Here is a 22,245-nt window from a genome sequence, read left to right on the forward strand (position 1 = left end):
TGTGTCACAGCCACTCAGGCAACGTTGCTTATCGTTGAACCATCAGATTAATGATTTAATGCCACAGATGCCGATTCTCACGGGCATCAAAATTCTCTCATGCGGCAGCGAACGCGTTCCCACACACTGTTTGCCTTCAACTCGTATTAAAATATTTTTAAAAAAATCCTTCCAGTAGCACCTTAGAGACCAACTAAGTTTGTCATTGGTATGAGCTTTCGTGTGCCTGCACACTTCTTCAGGTACTGGAAAGAGAAGTTGCTGAATTGCAACTTATTATCAAACTTAAAACCATGGAGAGACCTGGTCTGAATAGAGACATTGGATTCTCATCTTATTATACATGATAAAGCTATTTTTAGCCATCTCACCCCTTGCTTTTTCCCATTGCAGTCGTTAACAGTCGTCCACAGGTTTACCACTCCTATTAGCCAATCACCCATTCCCACCACCCTTCTGAGTAATACCCCTCCCCACCCTCTCACTATATATAAGGGTCTGGTGACTTCTGTTTCACTGTATCTGAAGAAGTGTGCATGCACACGAAAGCTCATACCAATGACAAACTTACCTAGTTGGTCTCTAAGGTGCTACTGAATTTTTTAATTTTGTTTTGACTATGTCAGACCAACACAGCTACCTACCTGTAACTACTCGTATTAAGAAGCCGAGGATCCAATCGAAGACAGGAAGAGGAAACAAGGAAGCGGTAAGAGACCACTGCATGTGCATCCTGACCCACGGACCAAGTTATGGGGAGCTGCATTGCCGCAGGGTGAGAACGTGGCTGGTCTCTTCCGTGCATGCGCAAGATTGATAATCTACTAGGAGAAGTGGTACCTCAGGTGGGGAAGAACCAACGCACTTCCACCACAGAAACACAGTTTTCAACACCCCTTACAAAATGGCACAATCAGTATAAAACCCAAGTATAAAAATGCAAGCTCCATCAGCGGAAGCCGTCATGTTGGCAGCAGGGTTGTTGTGGAAACAGTGGAAACAACCTCCACTTAAAGCTAAAAAGCTAGCAGGGAGGTCACCCACATCTCTCACTGAAGATGGCAACCCAGGGCGTGGGAACAACCGCAGAGAAAGCGCTGCCTGCCGCATGCTCCAGCAGAGCATGCCTGAACCTCAAATCTCAAATAGTGGGAAGGATCACACTGGTGAAGGCACACCCTTCAAATATATCAGGACAAGGCCAATCCAAGCTTTAAAGCAAGGAGGGGGCGTATCTGTGCCCATCCAAATGTTGCTATGACTCCAACTCCCATCAGCCCCTGCTAAGCTTGGCCAACAATGAGTGAGGTGGGAGCTGTGACCCAATGGCTCTGGTGGGTCGCACTTTTCCCAAACTTGCTTTAAAGGAAAGTATCAGCACCCTGAATTCGGGCCAGAAGACGAGAGGTTGCCCAGTCAGTTCAAGGTGAGCCCACATTGGTCTATTATGGGGCCTGTCACTCTTTCCTGTTATTAAGGGTACCTCAGGGTAATGAGTTAAAATAATGAAGCACGTTACAAGGAAACAGTCTAAACTGCCCTTCCCTGTCAGCATAATTCTCAGAATCATGAGTTTGCAACAGAAGCAGAAAAATCTGTTCCAGAAGGAAAGGAAAACAGTAACAATAGTTACATTGCATCCTGACCTGTTAAGATGAAACATTTCTGGACAGAACATGTAACATTAACAATTACTGCACAGTGGTCCCTTGACTTACGAAGTACTCGACTTACGAAATTCCGAGTTACTAATGGGAAAAAATGGCTGCCGCTTACGTTTGTTTCAACATCCAAAAGGAAAACTGTTGCGGTTTAGATGGGGTTTTTTCGACTTACGAATTTTAGATGCGGTTTACTCGACTTACGAATTTTTCCGTTTCCAATGCATTCCTATGGGAAACCGCTTTTTTTCGACTTTCAAACTTTTCGACCTACGAATGTGCATTTGGAACGGATTAAATTCGTAAGTCGAGGAACCACTGTACTCTGAACACAAACAGGTATCTGAAGAAGTGTGCATGCACACGAAAGCTCATACCAATGACAAACTTAGTTGGTCTCTAAGGCGCTACTGGAAGGAATTTTTTTTGTTTTGTTTGTACTTTGAAGCTTTCATGAAGTAAGAGGAGAATGAGCTCGCAAGGAGGTGGAGAGATTCTCCACCAGCAATTCTAGTCTACCCTGTTCCATTTTCAATCAAAATAAAAATTAAAAAATGCATTTCATTGTCTACAAGAAATTAGACCTCCCCAGTCTGATTTTCTAAAGTCTTAGTTTAATGCATTATTTCTCACAACTTTCTATCCTGAGGTAATCTTTTCTACACTGACCCATGTGCCAAGGAATATTGTTGTTGTTGTTGTTGTTGTTGTTGTTGTTGTTGTTATAAAAATTATATTGCCCTTCATCCGAGGATCACAGGGTTGTTTACATTTTTAAAAGCTGAAAAATACACACCATAGTTACAATCAAAACCAATACCTCCTTCCCTACTTTAAAAGGCCATAAATCATTTAATTAGCCAAAGCGCTGCAAATTTTCCCTGGGGAGAGCATTCCACAAACAGGGAGCCACCACAGAAAAGGTCACCCTCCAGACCTCTCGTGGAGGAGGCAAATGAAGAAGGGCTTGAGAGGATGATCTCAGGGTCTGGGTAGGTTCAAATGGGTCCTTGACGTATTGTGGTCCAGTGCCATTTAAGCCTTTATAGGTCAAAACCAGGACTTTTAATTGGGCCCCCGGAAACTAATTGGCAGCCAGTGTAGTCAGGCCAGGATTGGCATTATATACAGTACTCTAAACAGTCTTAACCTGGTGAGCAACCTGGCCACTGAATTCTGCACCAGCTGAAGTTTCTGAACTGTCTTCAGAGGATGTTAGCCTATCCCTGTCCAGAGAGGGGCGCAGCTGGGCTACCAGCTGAAGCAAGGGCAATGCGGTCATCCTGACCGATCAAAGCACCTTGTCCATGCCTTTGAGCATTACTAACAGAAACTCATCCAATGTAATACGACTAGACAGTGCTATGGACACCTCTTGAGGTTCATCTGCTGTAACGATGGAGCCAAGGTCCCAAGTGGATGCAAGCAACTTTATCCTCAATATGCTTTGCAAACAATTCACAGTGAGCTACCGTCAGTTCTGTTACCTCCCTTAGGGCCAGACTGTAGAAGACTTCATTTCTCTCACCATCTACATAGGAAGCCACAAGTCAGACCTTTGGGTTCATCTAGTTCAGTACTGTCAACTGAACTAGTTGGCAGCTGTTCTCCGGAGCTTCAGGCATGAGAATTCCCCAGAACTACCTGGAAAATGAACCTGAGGACTTTTTGAAGTAAAGCATATCCTGTGCCAGTGAGCTACAGTCCTCTCCAATAATCCTAATGCACCTTCTATGGACGCCCCCCCCCCTGCACTTTGCAGAAGATTCCACTGCTTCTTCTCAGGCAAACAACAACAACAACAACAACAACAACAACAACAACAACATATTATTTAACAACAAGAACAACAACAACAACATATTATTATTTATACCCTGCCCATCTGGTCGGGTTTCCCCAGCCACTCTGGGCGGCTTCCAACAAAATATTAAAGTACAGTAATCCATCAAATATCAAAAGCTTCCCTAAACAGGGCTGCCTTCAAATGTCTTCTAAAATTCTGGTACTTGTTGTTCTCTTTGACATCTGGTGGGAGGGCATTCGACAGAGCAGGTGCCACTACCGAGAAGGCCCTCTGCCTGGTTCCCTGTAACCTCACTTCTTGCAGGGAGGGAACTGCCAGAAGGCCCTCGGAGCTGGACCTCAGTGTCCGGGCAGAACGATGGGGGTGGAGACGCTCCTTCAGGTATACAGGACCGAGGCCGTTTAGGGCTTTAAAGGTCAGCACCAACACTTTGAATTGTGCTCGGAAACATACTGGGAGCCAATGTAGGTCTTTCAAGACCGGTGTTATGTGGTCTCGGCGGCTGCTCCCAGTCCACCTGGAGCACTGGCAGCGCTTGCCTTTGCTCTGCACAAATGCCAGAATTTGTCCCAAATAATCTGCATAATCAAGCTGTGCCTTGCGGGAAAAGATCGGTCACGGTGCGGAGGTTGCAGCTCAGTGACCGACCACCTGCTCTGCAGGTCCCAGGTTTATTCCCAGGCATCCACGGGAAAAGACCCTCACCTGAAACCCTTGGGAGTCACTGCATGTCAGTGCAGACAGCACTGGGCTAGATGGACCAACCTGATTTGCAATAATTTTTTCCTACACAAATGGGCTTTCATAAAATCTATTATTCACCTTGCTACTGCATAACCCCCGATACAACTAAGCCCCTTGCAGTTTTGGGTCTCCCCAGAGGTTTCAGTGCAAAAGACTAAGGATCATAGGACAACAGCAGCAACCTTTCTTCTGCAGAGGGTCTTTCTTGGAGGGTAACCTGCCATAGATCACAGTGGCCAGTGTGTCCCCACACCCTTTTCTTTCCACATCCCTACCTTCCTGCCCAGCAAGCTGTGGGGCGATGGACAGGCTGCTGCTGCTGCCACGAGCCTGAACCGATCGCTTGCAGACTGCGTTTGGAATTAGGCTGAGGACTGCAGGTTGCCCAACCCTGCATTGCAAGTGAATGCTAAAAACTACTGCACCAGCTGATTTAAGTCCTTAGGACACAATATTCCATTGTCTATTCCAGCACATCAGCACAAAACAGCAAAATAGGTGCTGAAGGCCTGTTCCAGCAGTGCTGTGGGGCAGATATGCGATGGCAAATGTTCAGGAGAGGGGAAATTGTTTCCCAGAGCTGGAAAGGGATGCTGACGTGTGCAAAAGCCACATGGATAACTTCCAGAAGCCGGAGCAGGGATAGAACGGCACGGCAGAGCTCTTCAGCTTTTCTGAAGGGATTATCTGAAAGAAACATGAACTGGCTTCCTGCACTTAGTGATTTATTAAAATATACGGATACACACAAGATTGCTAAGTGAATGTTGCACAATATAAACTTGTGCGTAAGCAGTAACAGGGGGTGTTTGTTTTCTAAAAAGCAGTCTCCAGGCAAGATTTTGCCAGGCCTTCTATCATCTGGTGTGTGATGTTAGTTTAGTTACTTTTGCATCGATGCTATAATTTGTATCCAAGTTTGGTGAAGGTCACCATTCACAGGAAATGTTAACTGTCATTATGCTCTGGAATTTAGTGAAAAATCAACATAGCCAAGTCAATTAACCGGATGCTACTCCTTAGCTTCTGATCAAAGAAGCTTTGCAAAGCAACACTCCCCCATCAATGTACAGGTGAGCACATGGTTTTTAGCTACTTAATGCAGCAAGGCTCTTTGGAATGTTTTAAAAGCAGATTTCATAAAAGCAGTATTTTGGCTTTGGTGAGATGGGACATCTAATTTTAGGCATGTGCGTCTCTGAACATAATTGACCAGTAACACGACTCAGTTCAACATTCCTAGGAGATGATTTACTAGCAGAAAAATAACACCTGAAATTCTGTTAAGCCTGGATTTGCCTAAATAGTAAACTATGGGAAGCAGAGTACTTCACAAAAAGCAAGACGGTTCATTATTTTGTCTGAGCAGATTCATGCAGAAAAACAGCACTATGCAGAAACAAAATAAAGTACAACCATAAACAGCTACTAGCAGCTGTTTTGCAAGTGCTGCAGTGGACTTTTCCAGCCATTTCCCCTTACAAATATTTACTTGTTCCACAAGTTAGCAGGTAACTCATGACAGCTTTGGTGGAAACCCATTTATTACAACACAAATAAGGTTTACTCAGCATGCTGCATTTTTATGACTGCACATGGGAGGCAAACACTCCCAAAACTCGTGCAACGAAAAAGGGCTGCCATAGAAACCATGATCTACACTGGAAGATAAAAAGCAGTAATGTACTGAAAGGGGGATAAAACCCCAGCCCGGCTTCGACTGACCAGCTAAACCAGGTGAGGGTCTCAAACCCTCAGTGAGCTTAGGAGCTTTTGCATGGGAAGACAGGCTCCGGCAGAGTGGATGAGACCAAAAGAGGGTCCCACAGTCAAGAAGGCAGTTTCTGCACATGATATAGAGGGAAATGCGGGGGCAGATGGGGCTCGTCAACCTGGGAAGTGAGCCCACCTAGGAGAAGGAAAACTCTGAACCTAATGCCTTGCAGCTATACCCATTCCTGAGAAAGGCTATGGGAGTAAACCCGGAGGAAAAACCCGTACCAACTGCCTTATGGGACATCTTCGGGAGAAGAAAAGGCTAGGGAGTAAACCCTACACAAATCCATCATCATCATCATCATCATCATCATCATCATCATCATCATCATCTATTTGTACTCCCGCCCTCCCCGGCTGGAGCCAGGCTCATAGCAGCTAACATCATATAAATAATTCCGGCAACTCCTGCAGCCAAGCTGGTGCCAAATGTCTTGCTCTCCTTTGGACCTCCATCAGTGCGGCCGAGAGGTGGGCCTTGTTGTCTGGGCAGCCCAGGAGACCTCCATACACACTGCGCAGGCTTGAATCCCAGAGAGGTCACTTTCGTGCTGTTAAAGCAGCAAAAGCAATGCAGGAGGCAGCAGTTACAAGCTACCAGTCTCTGCAGCCACAGCAGTCGCTGCGATTCTCCAGCAGTTTGACTTCACCCCTGGAGGTGCACTCCATTGTCTCTCGAGACAGATGGATGCCAACAAAAAAAGAAACAGAGGCACGGTGGACGTTCGCAACCAATTTGCAAAAACAGTAAAAAAAACACCTTGTTTTCTGACCTGCTTATGGGCTTCTTGGCAGCATGTGGAACCAGATTCTTTGGCCTGTTCCAAGCAGGGCCCTTGCGTTCTTTTTTGAGGGGAAAAGTCGACGTTTGATACTTTCGAACTCTCCTCCTCCCTCACAAAGGTTTTCTGCACTAAGGCACATGACGGCAACAACTGCTTTGCTTTACTGAAGGTGTGAAAGCATTTTCTCATTGATTTCCTCATTTTTCTCCCCAAAACAGACTAGGTTAATTTTAGACTCTATTAATAATGTGCTGAAAACCACGCGCAAGTCGGCACTGAGGTGAAAAGTTAGCAGCAGAAAATATGCCAACGCCAGGAGGCTGAAAGATAGGCCCAGGCACTGAGGTGCAACACACACACACACAGAGAGAGAGAGAGAGAGAGAGAGAGAGAGAGACAAAGGGTGCAGGATTTCAGAGAGGACAGCACATGTGAAGCATGATTGAGGATCAGTTAAAAGAGAACTGTTACTGGCAAGACACAGACTCGACTCAGATAAATGTTAGTTGGTAAAGCATGGGGAAGTTTTTTAAAAAATAATAATAATAAAAAACTTTCCTTTCCAGTGGCAATTTGTACCCAATGAGTTGAGTTGTCAAAACTCCCTGGGAGTTAACATCACTAACGTAATTAGAGTCCTCCCCTCTACTGCTTTAATTACTGCAGCCCATTCAGCCAAGAAACCTGGCAGCATCCTTTCTTGTTTTTGCCAACAGGTGTCTTGAATCAGTGACCGTACCATTAACACAACACTGCCCGGTTTGGGGGTGGGTGGGTTGGGTTGGGGGAAGAGAGCTATTTCCTCGTCTCACAGCCTCATGTTTACTCTGCATCTTATCAATCTAAAACAGATTTTTACGAACCCCTTTGCATGTTTTAAGCTGTTTCGCACACACAACGAGAAAACTGCTCAAAAAATGTGCCACTGGTGCAAGACTACCCGGTAGCTGCTGCTGCAATCTGAGCCACTGCCCTAAAGCACCAGAGATAAGGCTGGAGCAAACGTTCCTCTCACCTCGGCTTTGCGGATGTTCTCTCTGGCTTCATCTATCTTCTGTTCCAGTTCTGCTCGGCTTTGCTCAGACACCACAGACCCATGGCATTCCAATTCTTCCAGAGTCTGCCAAAAACAGGAAGGGGAGGGGGGGAGAACATTTGGCGTGTTTTTAATCGAACTGTTGTTTCTGGAAGGGATACGAAGCGTCACGTCAAACCTCGCGCAGAAGCTCTTCCTTTGCAAGGCTTTAACAGGCGGGCCTCCGTCCTGATTTACAAACAGCCCCAAATGGGAAGAAGAGAATTTCTTCGCTGCTCTCCCTTATGCAGTTTGATTTACTTTCCTTTGGATAAAACAAGCCCGAAGGAGGCCCCCCCCAACCCGCTCACAGGTTCTTGTATGATCAGTGGAAACAGTTGGCCCTGGCAAGTATCAACCACTCTCAATTCCAACCTGGTAACTGCCACCTGCCCAGATTTTAACTTGTCTGAATTAATTTTAAGAGGTATTTTAATTAATTGGTGTCTGTTTTTATGCATATTGTGTTGTTTTTATGACTTAGCTCCTCTGAGCCCGGCCTCGGCTGGGGAGGGCGGGATACAACAATATTATTTATTATTTTTATTTTTATTATTATTCACCAGACATGTATCCCTTAATGGTGCTCACTTTACACATCCGCATTTGAGACCAGATCTAGGTCCACACATCTCATGGTTGCTTAAGACAGCGGTGCCCTTGCCCGTGTTGAACCGAAGAGAGCCTGTATTTTATGCAAATCCTAACTCACAGCACAAACAACTAAAAGAGCCGGAGCTTGCTCTGATTTCTAATGCTGTAAGGGTGGACGTTGCAAGTGGCTGTGCACTTTCCCTACTCTCTGGCTGGTGTGTTTCCAAGAGTAAAGGAAAGGAAGAAACTTGGAAACTGTCTCACTCAGCTGGCTTTGTTTATAAATTTAAACAGCAATGTCACAGCCATGCTACAGAGTACCAAGATTTTCCCTGCCCCCTCCCCTTGGGGAGAAGGAGGAGGAAAGGAGAATTAAGGGTATAACGCTTTGATCTGGACATTTCCACTAAAATACAATTGCTTAGATATGTGCAGTGTCTCAGCTTGCTTCTCAAGCAAAATGCAAACAAAAATTAATAAAAGCGCAGCCTTAAATGTTATGCAGGAAAACAGGTGTCGTTCCAGTACCATGAAGATATAAAAATAGATGTCTGCAAATGTAAAGGATTTATGGAAAGAGTGCATGAGAGTACCTGGGTGAATTATTTGCGATGTGAATTGCTCTTTTCTTGTTAGTGGCTTACGAGGTCTTTAATTAAGCAGTATGCAAACCGTTAAAATAAATTTTATGAAATAAATAAGGATTATTTTAAATGACAGACTTGTAAGGTAAGGGACAACTTCCCATTGAGGGAAGTATTTATTTGTTTCCAGTTCTCAGGTACAAATTTTTACCCATGTTGTCCGGCTTTCATAAAAACCAAACCTTCATAGAATCATAGAGTTGGAAGAGACCACAAGGGCCACCCAGTCCAACCCCCTGCCAAGCAGGAAACACCATCAAAGCATTCTTGACATATGCCTGTCAAGCCTCTGCTTAAAGACCTCCAAAGAAGGAGACTCCACCACACTCCTTGGCAGCAAATTCCACTGTCGAACAGCTCTTACTGTCAGGAAGTTCTTCCTAATGTTTAGGTGGAATCTTCTTTATTGTAGTTTGAATCCCTTGCTCCGTGTCCGCTTCTCTGGAACAGCAGAAAACAATCTTTCTCCCTCCTCTCTATGACATCCTTTTATATATTTGATCACGGCTATCATATCACCCCTTAACCTTCTCTTCTCCAGGCTAAACATACCCAGCTCCCTAAGCCGTTCCTCATAAGGCATCGTTTCCAGGCCTTTGACCATTTTGGTCGCCCTCCTCTGGACACGTTCCAGCTTGTCAGTATCCTTCTTGAACTGTGGTGCCCAGAACTGGACACAGTACTCCAGGTGAGGTCTGACCAGAGCGCAATACAGTGGTACTATTACTTCCCTTGATCTAGATGCTATACTCCTATTGATGCAGCCCAGAATTGCATTGGCTTTTTTAGCTGCTGCATCACACTGTTGACTCATGTCAAGTTTGTGGTCTACCAAGACTCCTAGATCCTTTTCACATGTACTGCTCTCAAGCCAGGTGTCACCCATCCTGTATTTGTGCCTTTCATTTTTTATTTTGCCCAAGTGTAGTACTTTACATTTCTCCCTGTTAAAATTCATCCTTGCGCTTGACCTTGCTATGCCGTCGTGTGTCGTCTGTCGTTGGGACAAGGGCACGACAGGAATTTTTCCCACTTGGCTGATTGGCTGGTGCCGTTTGGGTTTCGCCTGGCGCATAGCAAAACGTCACAACTTGTAAGGTTGCGGATGGGCTCTGAGGTCAGGTGAGGTCTGACCAGAGCAGAATACAGTGGTAAACCTTGTAGGCTTGTTTTTAAAACAAATGTGTGTGTAACAACACATACAAGTACAATTGAGTCCGAATAGAATTGAGATTTATACCAGTATAAAGCTACTGCTTTGCAAATTTAGAGAATGACCTTTTTTCTCAGCGGTTCATACAGGTAGTGCCACGTAATGTTTCCTGAAGCTACTTGGAACCTACACAAATTAGGGGCTTGAAAAATCAAGAGGAGAACCACCTCTCACAATCCTAAATGTCATATAGGCCTTCCTGGTGTGAACTGACAAGGACATAGATTTGTAAATGATCCAGAGACCTCTAATTTGGACTGCATTTAAAAATGAAACATCTTGGCAAGGTAACGTTGCAGTGTAGTGTGGCAGCACACAACTAACAAACAAACAAGACAACTCTGGCAAAGGCAAGCCCCTTTAAATCATGGCCAACATGACTGAGAGTAATTAGCATGTGTTAATTTTTACACATCCCAGTTAAAGCACTTTGAAGAATAAGGTGATCTGTTGGGACCATGTGGAACAGAGAACCCTCTCAATGGAAACAAGGCCAAAGCCAGAATTATGTGGGATGCCACAAGCTGGAATATATATCCCAACGAAGCTGTTTCCTTTCCTCATGGAATATGTGGAATATGAGTGGTGTAATCCCTTACCAAGGTGGCTGGATGAACAGGACAGGTAAGAAGCCGCCAATAATCTTATTTATTTTCAACCTACCCGTTGACTGTGAATAATGTTTTTGTGCTCTCTTGCCACACGCGTCGCCCATTTTCGGGCTTCCTTGTTCAGACTGTGCTCTTCCGTCGTTCCGGTCTCAGATTCCAGTTGTCTACTCTGAAACACAAACATACGAGAAAGGAAAGTGAGTGAGGGGATTTCCTAGGCCCGGCCTTCCCACCTGTGACATCCTTGTCTATGTAGCCATCTGAAAAATGTTATTTAACTCACTTGCAAGACTTCGCAAAAGGGCTTTTCCCAGATTCTTGTTATATGAAGCTGAACATAACAAGCAAATTTCAAACACAGAAAAAGCCCTGCTTGTCTGTCCATGAGTTTTGTCATGGGGGAAATGAAAAACTGAAGCCAGTGTAATTTGCTCTTTAATGCTTTTCAAAGCAAGATCAGGTTGTTTTCTTTCTTTCTTTTTTAAAAAAGAGGTTGCTGTAAAGTGAAAATGAATTATCTTTAATACGAGAAATTTCTGAAGCAGAGGAACCAAACAAAGAGCAGATAAAGTGCCTCAGGCAAAGAGGGAATTTGGGGGCTGAGATCTAAACTTTATTCTGCATTGCGTTTCCCAATGTTTCATAAGCTTTCACGAGATTGGTGAACACATGAACAAAAAATGATTTCACAAAGACCCTGAATACTTATCAAACTAGCCCATGCATTAAATCAAGGCAAAAGCAAGGTATTGATCCGCATTCCCACCCCAGTAATTACCAGCAGTTGACAAGCGCATGCAATGCTTTACTTGCACCATTACAGGATGGTTCTCGCATCACAGGCAATGGCCCTATGATGGGACAACCACGTTTTGCAAAAGCTGACAGCAGGGGTGTTTGGGGCGGGCTGTATGATAAAGGGATTCAACCTTGAGCTCCTGCACGTCCCAAAACGTAAAAGGTCTCAATCATCCAAAGAACCATATAAAGTAGAAGCGGTCCAGAAGTTGAGGGTGAGGGGAGGAAATCCTTTCCACTGTAACAGTTGCTGGCTTCCTCCCCTCTCTTTCATCAGATCATCTTGCAGAGATGCAAAAAAAGAGTGTTCTTCTAAAGCAGGCATATTGCACCCATTACCTCCTTCCCCATGAGTAGGGTCTTTTATGTCTATTGGGGGAAAATCCAAGAGCTATCCACTTTAGTCCTTCAAACTACACTTATGAATGGCTCTAGTCTCCTCTTTAAAGGTTCTATAAGCAATCCCCTAACTCTAGCAGCTGGGGAGCAGGCATTTCCCACCCTTATCCACGCCACCAGTGGATCTCTCTCCCCCCCCCCCCCGGCTTGAGAAGCTTGCTTGGCATATACCTTTTTATATTTTCAGTACCAGGCAGATATTTTTATTCCATTTTTTTATAAAGTCTCAGAACTCAATTGATAGAATCATAGAATTGCAGAGTTGGAGGGGGTCATCTAGTACAACCCCCTGCAATGAATGAATCCTGCCCAGAGCCATCATTGGGTGGGCTTGAACCACCACCCTTCTGGTTAACAGCCAGACCCACTGACCCAATGCATCACTGGGGTAGTTTGGATATTTCTGGTGGCTTTCAATTGGTGTTGTTCCACTAACTAATTTTTCTTAATGTTTTATACCAGCGCCGGGTAGCAGAGACATCACCTTGCCTACAAAGGTCCGTGTTAAAGCTATGGTTTTCCCAGTAGTGATGTATGGAAGTGAGAGCTGGACCATCAAGAAGGCTGATCGCCGAAGAATTGATGCTTTTGAATTATGGTGCTGGAGGAGACTCTTGAGAGTCCCATGGACTGCAAGAAGATCAAACCTATCCATTCTGAAGGAAACCAGCCCTGAGTGCTCACTGGAAGGACAGATCCTGAAGCTGAGGCTCCAATACTTTGGCCACCTCATGAGAAGAGAAGACTCCCTGGGAAAGATGAAGGGGACACAAGGGGCACAAGGAGAAGGGGACGACAGAGGACGAGATGGTTGGACAGTGTTCTCGAAGCTACGAACATGAGTTTGACCAAGCTGTGGGAGGCAGTGCAAGACAGGAGTGCCTGGCGTGCTATGGTCCATGGGGTCACGAAGAGTCGGACATGACTAAACAACTAAACAACAACAACCAGCGCCGGGGAAACCTCAGGCCTGCAGTCAAATGCAGCCCTCCAGGACTCTCCCCAGGGGCTCCAGCCTGCACTTGCCCTGCTTCACACCCTTCATGAATTTGTTTGCTAGGCTACAATAGGTCCTTAAATTCTGATTATGCCTCTGGCCCTAACTACTACCAACAGATGACCCCCAGGAGGGAAGGTGGTCCCTGGGTTGAAAAAGGTTCTGCCTCTGTTGTGTACATTTAATTATAGAAACTGTCCTTTTATCTTATGATGAAATCTGGTAGATGAAGCCATGAATAAAACAGACTCAATGACCATCTTGATTATTTGCTCCTGCTTTGCTGTGCAACAAACACCCTCGTTTGGGGGGGGGGAAATCTGTGCAACTGACAGGTTTCTTTTCCGCCACCTAGACCTGGCAATTAAGAGATGGGGCACCTCCCAATTCCTGATAAACAATGAGTAATCAACGCTTTAAAATTTTAAGTGTGCCAAGTGATCTTAGTGGTTTTATGTGCTTTTAAATGTACAGTGGGACCTCGGGTTACAAACACTTCAGGTTATAGACTCCGCTAACCCGGAAGTAGTACCTCGAGAACTTTGCCCCAGGATGAGAACAAAAATCACACACCTGACGGCAGCAGGGACCAGAGGTGGACAAACTACTCCAGAAGAAGCACAACGTGTCCCCCACCAGAGGTATTACCCCTCCCCTAACACTCCATAAACATCAGCAAGGCCAAGAAGGGGAGGCGTATTGTCTGGGCAGCCCAGAACAGTTTGGCTTCACCCCTGGAGGCAATCTCTTAAGACAGACGGATGCCAACAAGGATGTGTGCCACTTCTGAGTGTCAGCTGCAAAAGAAAATACGCCTTGTCTTTGAAATAAAATATAAATCGTGCCAATACATTTCCTGAAGGGTAGCTGCGCTGGTTGTTTCTGCTGGAACAGACTAGCTGCCTTGAGGTGCCACAATGCCAACGCATTGGTTCGTCTTGAACAGCGCCATAAGATTCTTGGGTTACTTGAAGTTTCCCACCACAGAAAATTGTGTGATTTGCTCATCAATCCTATTATTCTGTAAGATTACAGATTTTGCTGGACCATTTATTTCAACCAACCAATCACACATCTTGTGCACCACAAGGAAAATTTCTCCAGCTCCAGGGGAAACTTTGGTGGGTATGGTCTAATCTGGTATACTGTGCCAGCTCACTTGCCAGGAACAACATGTTTCTGCCTCGAAACACAGGACACATAATGGTCTATTCCATTGTTATTCAGCTGTGGCCTGCTTGACATAAGAATTCCAACAGTTCTTGAAATGTCCCTCTTTTTTTGCGTGGGCTACAAGCTCATAGAGGCTCCAGCCATGCTAACTGAATTCCAGTAGGGATGTGTATTTGCTGAGATGGTGCCAATGTTTATTACGGGATCTTAGTTCCAACTCCATCCAGGGGGGAGAAAACAAACCCTCCCCCATTTTGGCCTGAAAGGACAAACAACAGTCCAAAAAGCGGAGCTAATTATAGATTCACTTTCTGCCTTGAGACTTGCAGTGAAAGCGCTCTGATGTGCTCTGAAAAACCCTTCAGCTTTTGAAAGCAAAAGAGAGCACTCACCTACACAAAACGGAGCAATGTCAGCTGTCCCCTGTGGCACAACCATCTAGCCAGGTGAACCCTACCTGAAAAGGGTGTTACTCCTAAGGAGCGGTGGAATAACTGCCTATCAAAAAAGGAGGCAGGAGGAGAATGGACAGGCGTCATTGAGACAGGAAGTGATGCCAAAAATGGCATGGTTTGCTCAAAATATATAGCGAGATGATTCAGCAACAAGGGAAGCCAGAAATTGTGCCTGGGGCACTTAAGTAGAACTCTAAACTGGGGACCACGACATTATAAAGTAATGTGAGATGCTGTTTAGGGATCCCAGATGTGAACATTAACAGCATCTTCAGCCAAAGACCAGCTTGGCTGCTTGACAAAACTACCAGCCAGGTTAGTAACTAACACACTGATTCTCAAACAGATTAGTTCAAAGTAAAATAAAAAAATTCCTTCAGTAGCACCTTAAAGACCAACTAAGTTTTTATTTAGGTATGAGCTTTCGTGTGCATGCACACTTCTTCAGATACAGTGAAATGGAAGTTTCCAGGCACTTATGTAGAGAAGGGGTGGGGAGAAGGGGTGGGTGATCACTTCTGAGTGATCCCCCCTCCCCATCCCCACCCCTCCCCACCCCTTCTCTACATAAGTGCCTGGAAACTTCCATTTCACTGTATCTGAAGAAGTGTGCATGCACACGAAAGCTCATACCTAAATAAAAACTTAGTTGGTCTTTAAGGTGCTACTGAAGGAATTTTTTTATTTTACTTCGATCCAGACCAACACGGCTACCTACCTGTAACCAGATTAGTTCAAAGAACCACAGGCAATTGTGTAGAAGTTACAAATTGTAACTGGGCCTTTATCAGGGTTGCATAATGTAACGTTCCTCAATAACAACAATACTGCCAATATCACAATTTATAATCTATGGTGAGACTGCATTTGGGTACAGCTCTGGTCATCTCATCTCAAAAAGGATATTGTAAAAAGCTCAGAAAAGGGCTACCAAAATGATGGTGGTCTTCTCCCTTGTTTCCCACAGGCATTTAGTTGGCCAATGTGAGAACAGGATGCTGGACTACATTGGGCCATTGGCCTGATCCAGCAGGCTCTCCCTATGTTCTTATGTTAGCCAAGCAACTTTGTTATTTGCATAGATTTTATTTATTTTTGTGTGCATGCAGAAGAGCATCCCACCTACAGTCTGAAGCTGTTCAACTTCTGCTTTTGAGAACCAGGTCACAGCCTGTATTTCAGAATCTCTAGAGTGACTCTGTTCCCCATTAGAAGTACAGCACATGCCTTACAGAGAGGCAGAAAGACTGGGTCAAGTATGTATTGATGGACTGGGTTGCAAGCTTGACTACTTATTCAGGAGAAAGCCTGATTTCTCACCTATTTTCTCAAAAATGGTGAGGAGTTTGAGAGAGGAACAGCTCAAAGTCTTAAAAAAAAACCCAGCAACATGCTAGGCTCTCATTAGAGCTGCAAAGGGAACGACTAGCTGATCATTGTAAAAATCAGAAAACTCCCAATAGAAATGAGCATTTCTTGCATGCCAGCTACCATACACAAAGTACAACAAAACAATCCAGTCATTGCTTGGGACAGACATGGGGCGAGGTTTCTACAACCATTGACAGCAGGAGAATATGCACGATTTAGGGTTCACAGACTCCTGCCTTTTAAAAAGGCACCGTTGAATTTACTGCACCTCTTTCTCATTTTCAGTCTGAATTTATTGTGGCTGATTTTATTTTTATTTTAGTTGTGGGACACTCGCTGTACCCGTTTTTACTTTAGAGGAGTCTCTAAAGGCACTGCGGGATAATGTATTCTTCTGTCAATAGCGCTCACGCGCATACGCACACAGTGTGAAAACCTGCACAAAGGCTCCCAACAATTCCTCGTTCTGTGTAGACAAGCCAACTACCACAGCAGCTGTGTTAGAATCTAGCACTTCTCACATGCAATGCGCAGATGTTTAAATAGAAGCATCCCCAGGGCCGAGGCGGGGTGCGGGAGGGGGGAGAGGAGCATCTTTGAAAGGCTCTTGGCACATAACTACAGACTCCTTGATTGTCTAAGGATGACTGCAAAGAGGAGAAGAAAAAAGTTCGCTTTCTAAATGGGGGGTGTTCACAAGCCTGTTGGGTCCCACAGAATGAAGCGACTCATGCCCTCGCACAAATACCCAACTTTGTTAATAATACTATTTTTGTTCTGCCTTATCTATTTACCGCCTTCCCAGGAGTTTCGGAAAACCCTAAAGGAAGTTCGTAGAGAAGAGTGGCTCTCACTTCACAGTCCTGTTTTTCATTTGCTGCAGGTTTTCTCAAAGGGTTAGAGTGATACTTTTCTACCATTTCAGACCTGGGATCCCACAGTATCTGCAAGAAGAAATTAACCTACACATTCACTGTTTGTTTCTTTGTACTCGTGTTTCTTTCTGCATGTTTTATTTCCTTAGCTCTTTCACCCCCCTTGCTTAAAAAAAATCAAAACATCAAAAAAATTGTGGGGTGCCATTGGTGTGACCCACCTTTAGGTGAGAATGTGAAATAACTTGTGGATTCTGATCCACCACTCCAAGGAGACTTGCAGCCAACTGAATACCTTCCTCTTTCAGAAAGCCTTTAAGCCAGGCTTCCTCAACCTTGGCCCTCCAGATGTTTTTGGCCTACAACTCCCATGATCCCTAGCTAGCAGGACCAGTGGTCAGGGATGCTGGGAATTTTAGTCTCAAAACAACTGGAGGGCCGAGGTTGAGGAAGCTTTAAGCTAATATCTTTTCCAATCTGTATCGGGATTCCTTTTAAGGTGCCTTAAGTATGTGCTTATTGCTTTGTCACTTGGTTTTCACTGTTCTGGGTTCCTTTCAGAGGAAGGGCGAGATATAAATTGAACAAATAAGTCAATAAAACCTGTAGTATTTAGTATCAGCTAGAATTCTACACTTCAGCATTGACCATCATTCTGCATATTGGTTGGAGTGGATCAGGCATGAGTGAATTTTGCAATACCCCAAGGTTAACACAGTCAACCCTCCAATGTACAGAATATAGTATCACAGGCAGCATCTTGGCAAAAACAGGAAAGAACTGCGTAATTTTTTTTGTTTTGTTTCAGCTCTTTGGGGCCATTATCTTGGCAATAGATTTAGTTGTTTATTGCAATTTCTCACAGGATCACATGCTGTTTGAGGAAGGGGCCTCCATTTCCAATCAGGAAACATAAAGAGCTAGCAAATTTCCTCCTACATTTAGCCATGCTGTTGCAAATATGCTTATCTATGCATTAGTGAGCTTGATAATAAGTTCTCTGTGCACTGCAGTTTGGGGGGGAATTCTGATTAAGAAGTTTACCTTGCCTCCTAACAGCTTTGTGTTTCGGATTTGATTTTAGTCAATTTGCTTTTAACAAAATTTGTAAAAACCCCACTTACCCCATTGCTATGTTAAAGCCACCTCCTCTAACCCTCTGATCTTGCCCATTTTTGTTCCTCCCCCTTTGCTCCTCCCACTGTCTTCTGTTATTTGCTATGCCTCTCTGCCCCCCCCACCCCATTCCCCTACCTCGGCCTCAAGACAAAGTCTTCTCCTTTCTAATCACAACACTCAGATTCTCCTTTAGCACGTCCTGGATTGTGTGAGCCACCTGCTTTGTACCATTTACAACAGGGGTCGGCAAGGCTTACCAGGCATGGGTCGGATCACTCCCGTGGAGATCCTCCGTGGGCCGGGCCGGGCCAGCACAGCATGACGCCGAAAATCACATCTGCACATGTCCATGGCACCGGAAATCACTTCTGCGCATGCCCAGATGCTCAAAATTGGGCATGCGCAGAAGCGACTTTTGGTCTCCGCGTCGCGCTGTGCCGGTTTAGTGCAGCGTGCGGGGACTCGCCAAGCAGGTGGCTCGGTTTGGGGGTGGCTCACGGGCTGGTTAAACGACCTCCGTGGGCCGATTCCGGCCCATGGGCCTTAGGTTGCCGACCCCCGATTTACAACATTCAGACGTGATCTACTGTCCTCCTGCAAAGGGTAGCACGACGCTCGGGTGGGAACACAATGTTCCATAGCCAGTAATTTCTGTGACCAGGGCATGTTCTCAATTCTTTACCGAGTCCCAGTACTATATAAATGTTGGCAGATAATCTTGTAGGAGTGTAAACTAGGGATACACCTGCTCTGTACAAAGTGAATGGGATAATCCAGAAAGTTGAGAATGGCTGTGTATTGAAATTTCACCTTCTGCTTGCTGTTGCACAGTGAGCTGGATCAGAAGCTGTATGGTAAAACAAGCAGCAACCCTCTGTTGGCGGCAGGAGAGTCACCTGCCTCTATTACTAACCCCCTTTTACATGTATTCGGTGCCTGAAGGTGCTCTACTGTGTAGGTGACTTTACTAATCCTCCCAAGAGATAGCCGGCTTCTCACTTGCACCCTGAAAACATGCTGAATTATTCCAAGCAGAAAAATGGCACAGCAGTTTAATAGCTATAAATGTTAGATTGCATATGCCCCTATCTCTCTCCGCTCTGTAGTTAAACAACTGAAACCTCTCTAGGAAGAGGCACCCAAGTTCTGTAAAACTGTTTATTTGATTGAAAAATTAGTCTTGGGGGGGGGGAAGAGTACTGATTTTAGTTCAGGTCAACAGATTACTCCGTAATGTTCACCGCACAGCTTGCCCATTGAAAATAATCATGCATATCCCATGAAAAAGCTACTTACTCCGAACAGCTCCAACACGAAATGGAAATGAAGTGACTAAAATGCATAACAGTTGCATATTTCCCCCCCTACTTCAAGGATGGTTAACGAGTAGAAAAATAGAGTGTATATAGAATTCCTTGTTTTGAGTATTATCCAAAGAATGACTTGCAGGATGAAATTTAGTAGGAGAGTAAAATGGCCAAAAATGAAACATCGGCTACGTGGACTGACAGAAATAAGGACCCAGCTGTCAGTTTCCTGGATCCAATTTTACGACATGCGTTTTTGGACAAGCAAAACTAGGCCTGACTTGCTTTTATGTCAACCTCAGGATAATGAAAACCGAAGAAAAAATTCAAGTATCTGGATACATTTGTACTGGCCCAATAATGGATTCTACACTATAGCTTGAAGCTCCTGCATCTTGTGGGGGTGGGTGGGTGGGTGGGGTCTAACTGGGCACCGTACCCAATCCTTTACCTGGCCCCTGATGACTAGGTAAAGGGACCCCTGACCATTAGGTCCAGTTGTGACCGACTCTGGGGTTGCGCGCTCATCTCGCATTATTGGCAGAGGGAGCCGGTGTATAGCTTCCAGGTCATGTGGCCAGCATGACAAAGCCGCTTCTGGCGAACCAGAGCAGCACACGGAAACGCCGTTTACCTTCCCACTGTAGTGGTTCCTATTTATCTACTTGCATTTTGATGTGCTTTCGAACTGCTAGGTTGGCAGGAGCTGGGACCGAGCAACGGGAGCTCACCCCGTCACAGGGATTCGAACCGCTGACCTTCTGATCAGCAAGCCCTAGGCTCAGTGGTTTAACCCACAGCGCCACCTGATGACTAGGCCTCGTTAATTACGGGGCCTTCTGTATCTCACTGTACCTTCAAAGATGAAGTGAACTGGGGTGCTTAAGAGGGCATTTTCCGTGCAATACCTTGCCCCAGGGGCTCTGCTCAGCTCCCTCTTTAACGGCATTCAGGGACCACTGGATGACTATTGTTCAAGATGGCTTTTGGCCACACACAGCTGAAGGAATTTTAATCCCTTAGGCAGCCTTCCTCAATCTGGTGCCCTCCAGATGTTTTGCACTACAACTCGCAGTGACCCTGGCCAGCATGGGCAACGGTCAGGGATGACAGAAGTTGCAGTTCATCTGGAGGGCAACAGGTTGGGGAAGGATGTCCTAGCAGATGCTTAATTTTTGTCTGCTGCACTCTGCTATCTTAATAGTATTTGTTTGCTGCCGCTGCTGCTGCTGACGACGTATACTACCTCAGGTGCTTTAGCAATTAAGGCAGAAAAAAATGACATATAAATATCTTAATTAATTTAATCGAAATCAAGAGTATGGTAAGATACCCACAGTTTTATTCTGCTTTCCCGGAAGGGTACATGGAGCTCAAGGGGGCACTTCTGGTCACAGGATTATGTAAAGCTACTCTAGATATCAGATGGTGTATCTGAAGAAGTGTGCATGCACACAAAAGCTCATACCAATGACAAACTTAGTTGGTCTCTAAGGTGCTACTGGAAGGAATTTTTTAAATTTTGTTTCGACTACGCCAGACCAACACGGCTAACTACCTGTAACTAGATGGTACTTTGACATCTCACTTCAAAATTCTGAATTATTATAAATTGTGCGCTGTTTGGTCCAGTAAAGTTAAGCAGGAGGCCTCTGAGAATTTAGCTCAGTTCTGAGATCTTGACAGTAGGAATCTGGTTTTTTTTAACACGTTATGCATTCATTTGCCACTTTATGCATGGAAGCAGATTGCACCATAACAGCCCTTGTCATCATGCATATCAGCAATACCACGAGACAGTAAATGGTGAAAGCAGATGCTGCCATATACCTCTACTAAGGTCATTCTCAGAGCACTGACAGGTGAAGGCTCAATATCCACCAGCTGAACGGCATTAAAACTCTGAATGTCAAAGGTTGCACAAGGACAAAACACACACACACACACACACACACACAAACACACACACACCAGTTAGAACTGCAAGGCAAACACAATTAGGCAAATATGGTTAGTCAGGGAAAACTCAGCCCACTGCCTTTTATATACCCTTGGACTTGATGTAAACAATGTGCTGGAGAAGTCAGAGGTATAAAATTAACTTATCTTTTGTTGAGGATGGAGTTAGAAAACATCTGAATTTCAAGGGCAGGTTTGTTGTTTTTAACAAGGCTCACCCAATTTTTATCTGCCTTTCCCCTAATGCAGCACAAACCCAGGTCCCTTCTCCCTTGCTAACTACGGTTTATCAAAAATCTGCAAAAAGAAAGGACTTCTAAAAAAACTTACACTTTGCTTAAATTGGTATACTTTCTATGACCTTGGTGTAAGAAGCACAGAAAATTGCTCTTTAGCCACCTGGTGAGCTATTTGCTTAATACTGCAAATATTTGGGGAGAGAGTATGATTTGTAAAAAATTTTTGTTGTTGTTATCAACCATTTCTTAAAACATGATAATTTTTTTTAGCAAACCCCTCCCAGCCTCCCCTGTATTTACGAATTATTCTCAACATAAAATAAATCATTTGGGAAGCTTTTTTGAGGACATAAAACCTTAAAAAATAAATAAGTAAGGCAATAAGCAAGGGCTGACCACATACAAGACAAACACACAAGGCAAACACTGGGATCGGTTACAGAGCTTTGCTGTACACTTGCAAAGTTGAATTAGACCCTCCGCTACCATACCCTAAAAAATGTGTCTAAATGAACAGATGTTTTAATAAGCTTCGTATTCCACCCCACCAGTGCAAGTGCTCATATTCTACATGGAGCAGGGGGTGAGACTCTGCCACCCTGCCCCACCTATCATGATGCACTCACCCCATAAAACATTTGCA

General features: G+C 44.7%; 1 protein-coding gene and 1 long non-coding RNA gene across 3 annotated transcripts in view; one reads left to right on the forward strand and one right to left on the reverse strand.

Annotated features, from left to right (window-relative positions):
- The window catches only part of FCHSD2 (FCH and double SH3 domains 2), a 136,707-nt gene that overhangs the window by 23,509 nt on the left and 90,953 nt on the right, over positions 1-22,245 (reverse strand). The window contains exons 11-13 of one of the 2 annotated variants that reach the window (XM_035116186.3): positions 21,235-21,306; positions 10,963-11,079; positions 7,789-7,893 (exon numbers count right to left, since the gene is read on the reverse strand). In XM_035116186.3, the coding sequence (XP_034972077.1) occupies positions 7,789-7,893; positions 10,963-11,079; positions 21,235-21,306 (294 nt within the window). The remainder of the gene's footprint in view (positions 1-7,788; positions 7,894-10,962; positions 11,080-21,234; positions 21,307-22,245) is intronic. The other variant, XM_035116187.3, reaches the window with a different exon arrangement.
- Positions 10,430-13,361, forward strand: LOC148686057 (uncharacterized). The gene is made up of 2 exons (XR_015949740.1): positions 10,430-10,923; positions 12,570-13,361. It is a non-coding gene; the product is annotated as an uncharacterized LOC148686057 (long non-coding RNA).

Source organism: Zootoca vivipara, chromosome 4 (genome assembly GCF_965207765.1).
Source record: "Zootoca vivipara chromosome 4, rZooViv2.hap1.1, whole genome shotgun sequence".
Classification (NCBI taxonomy): Eukaryota; Metazoa; Chordata; class Lepidosauria; order Squamata; family Lacertidae; genus Zootoca; species Zootoca vivipara.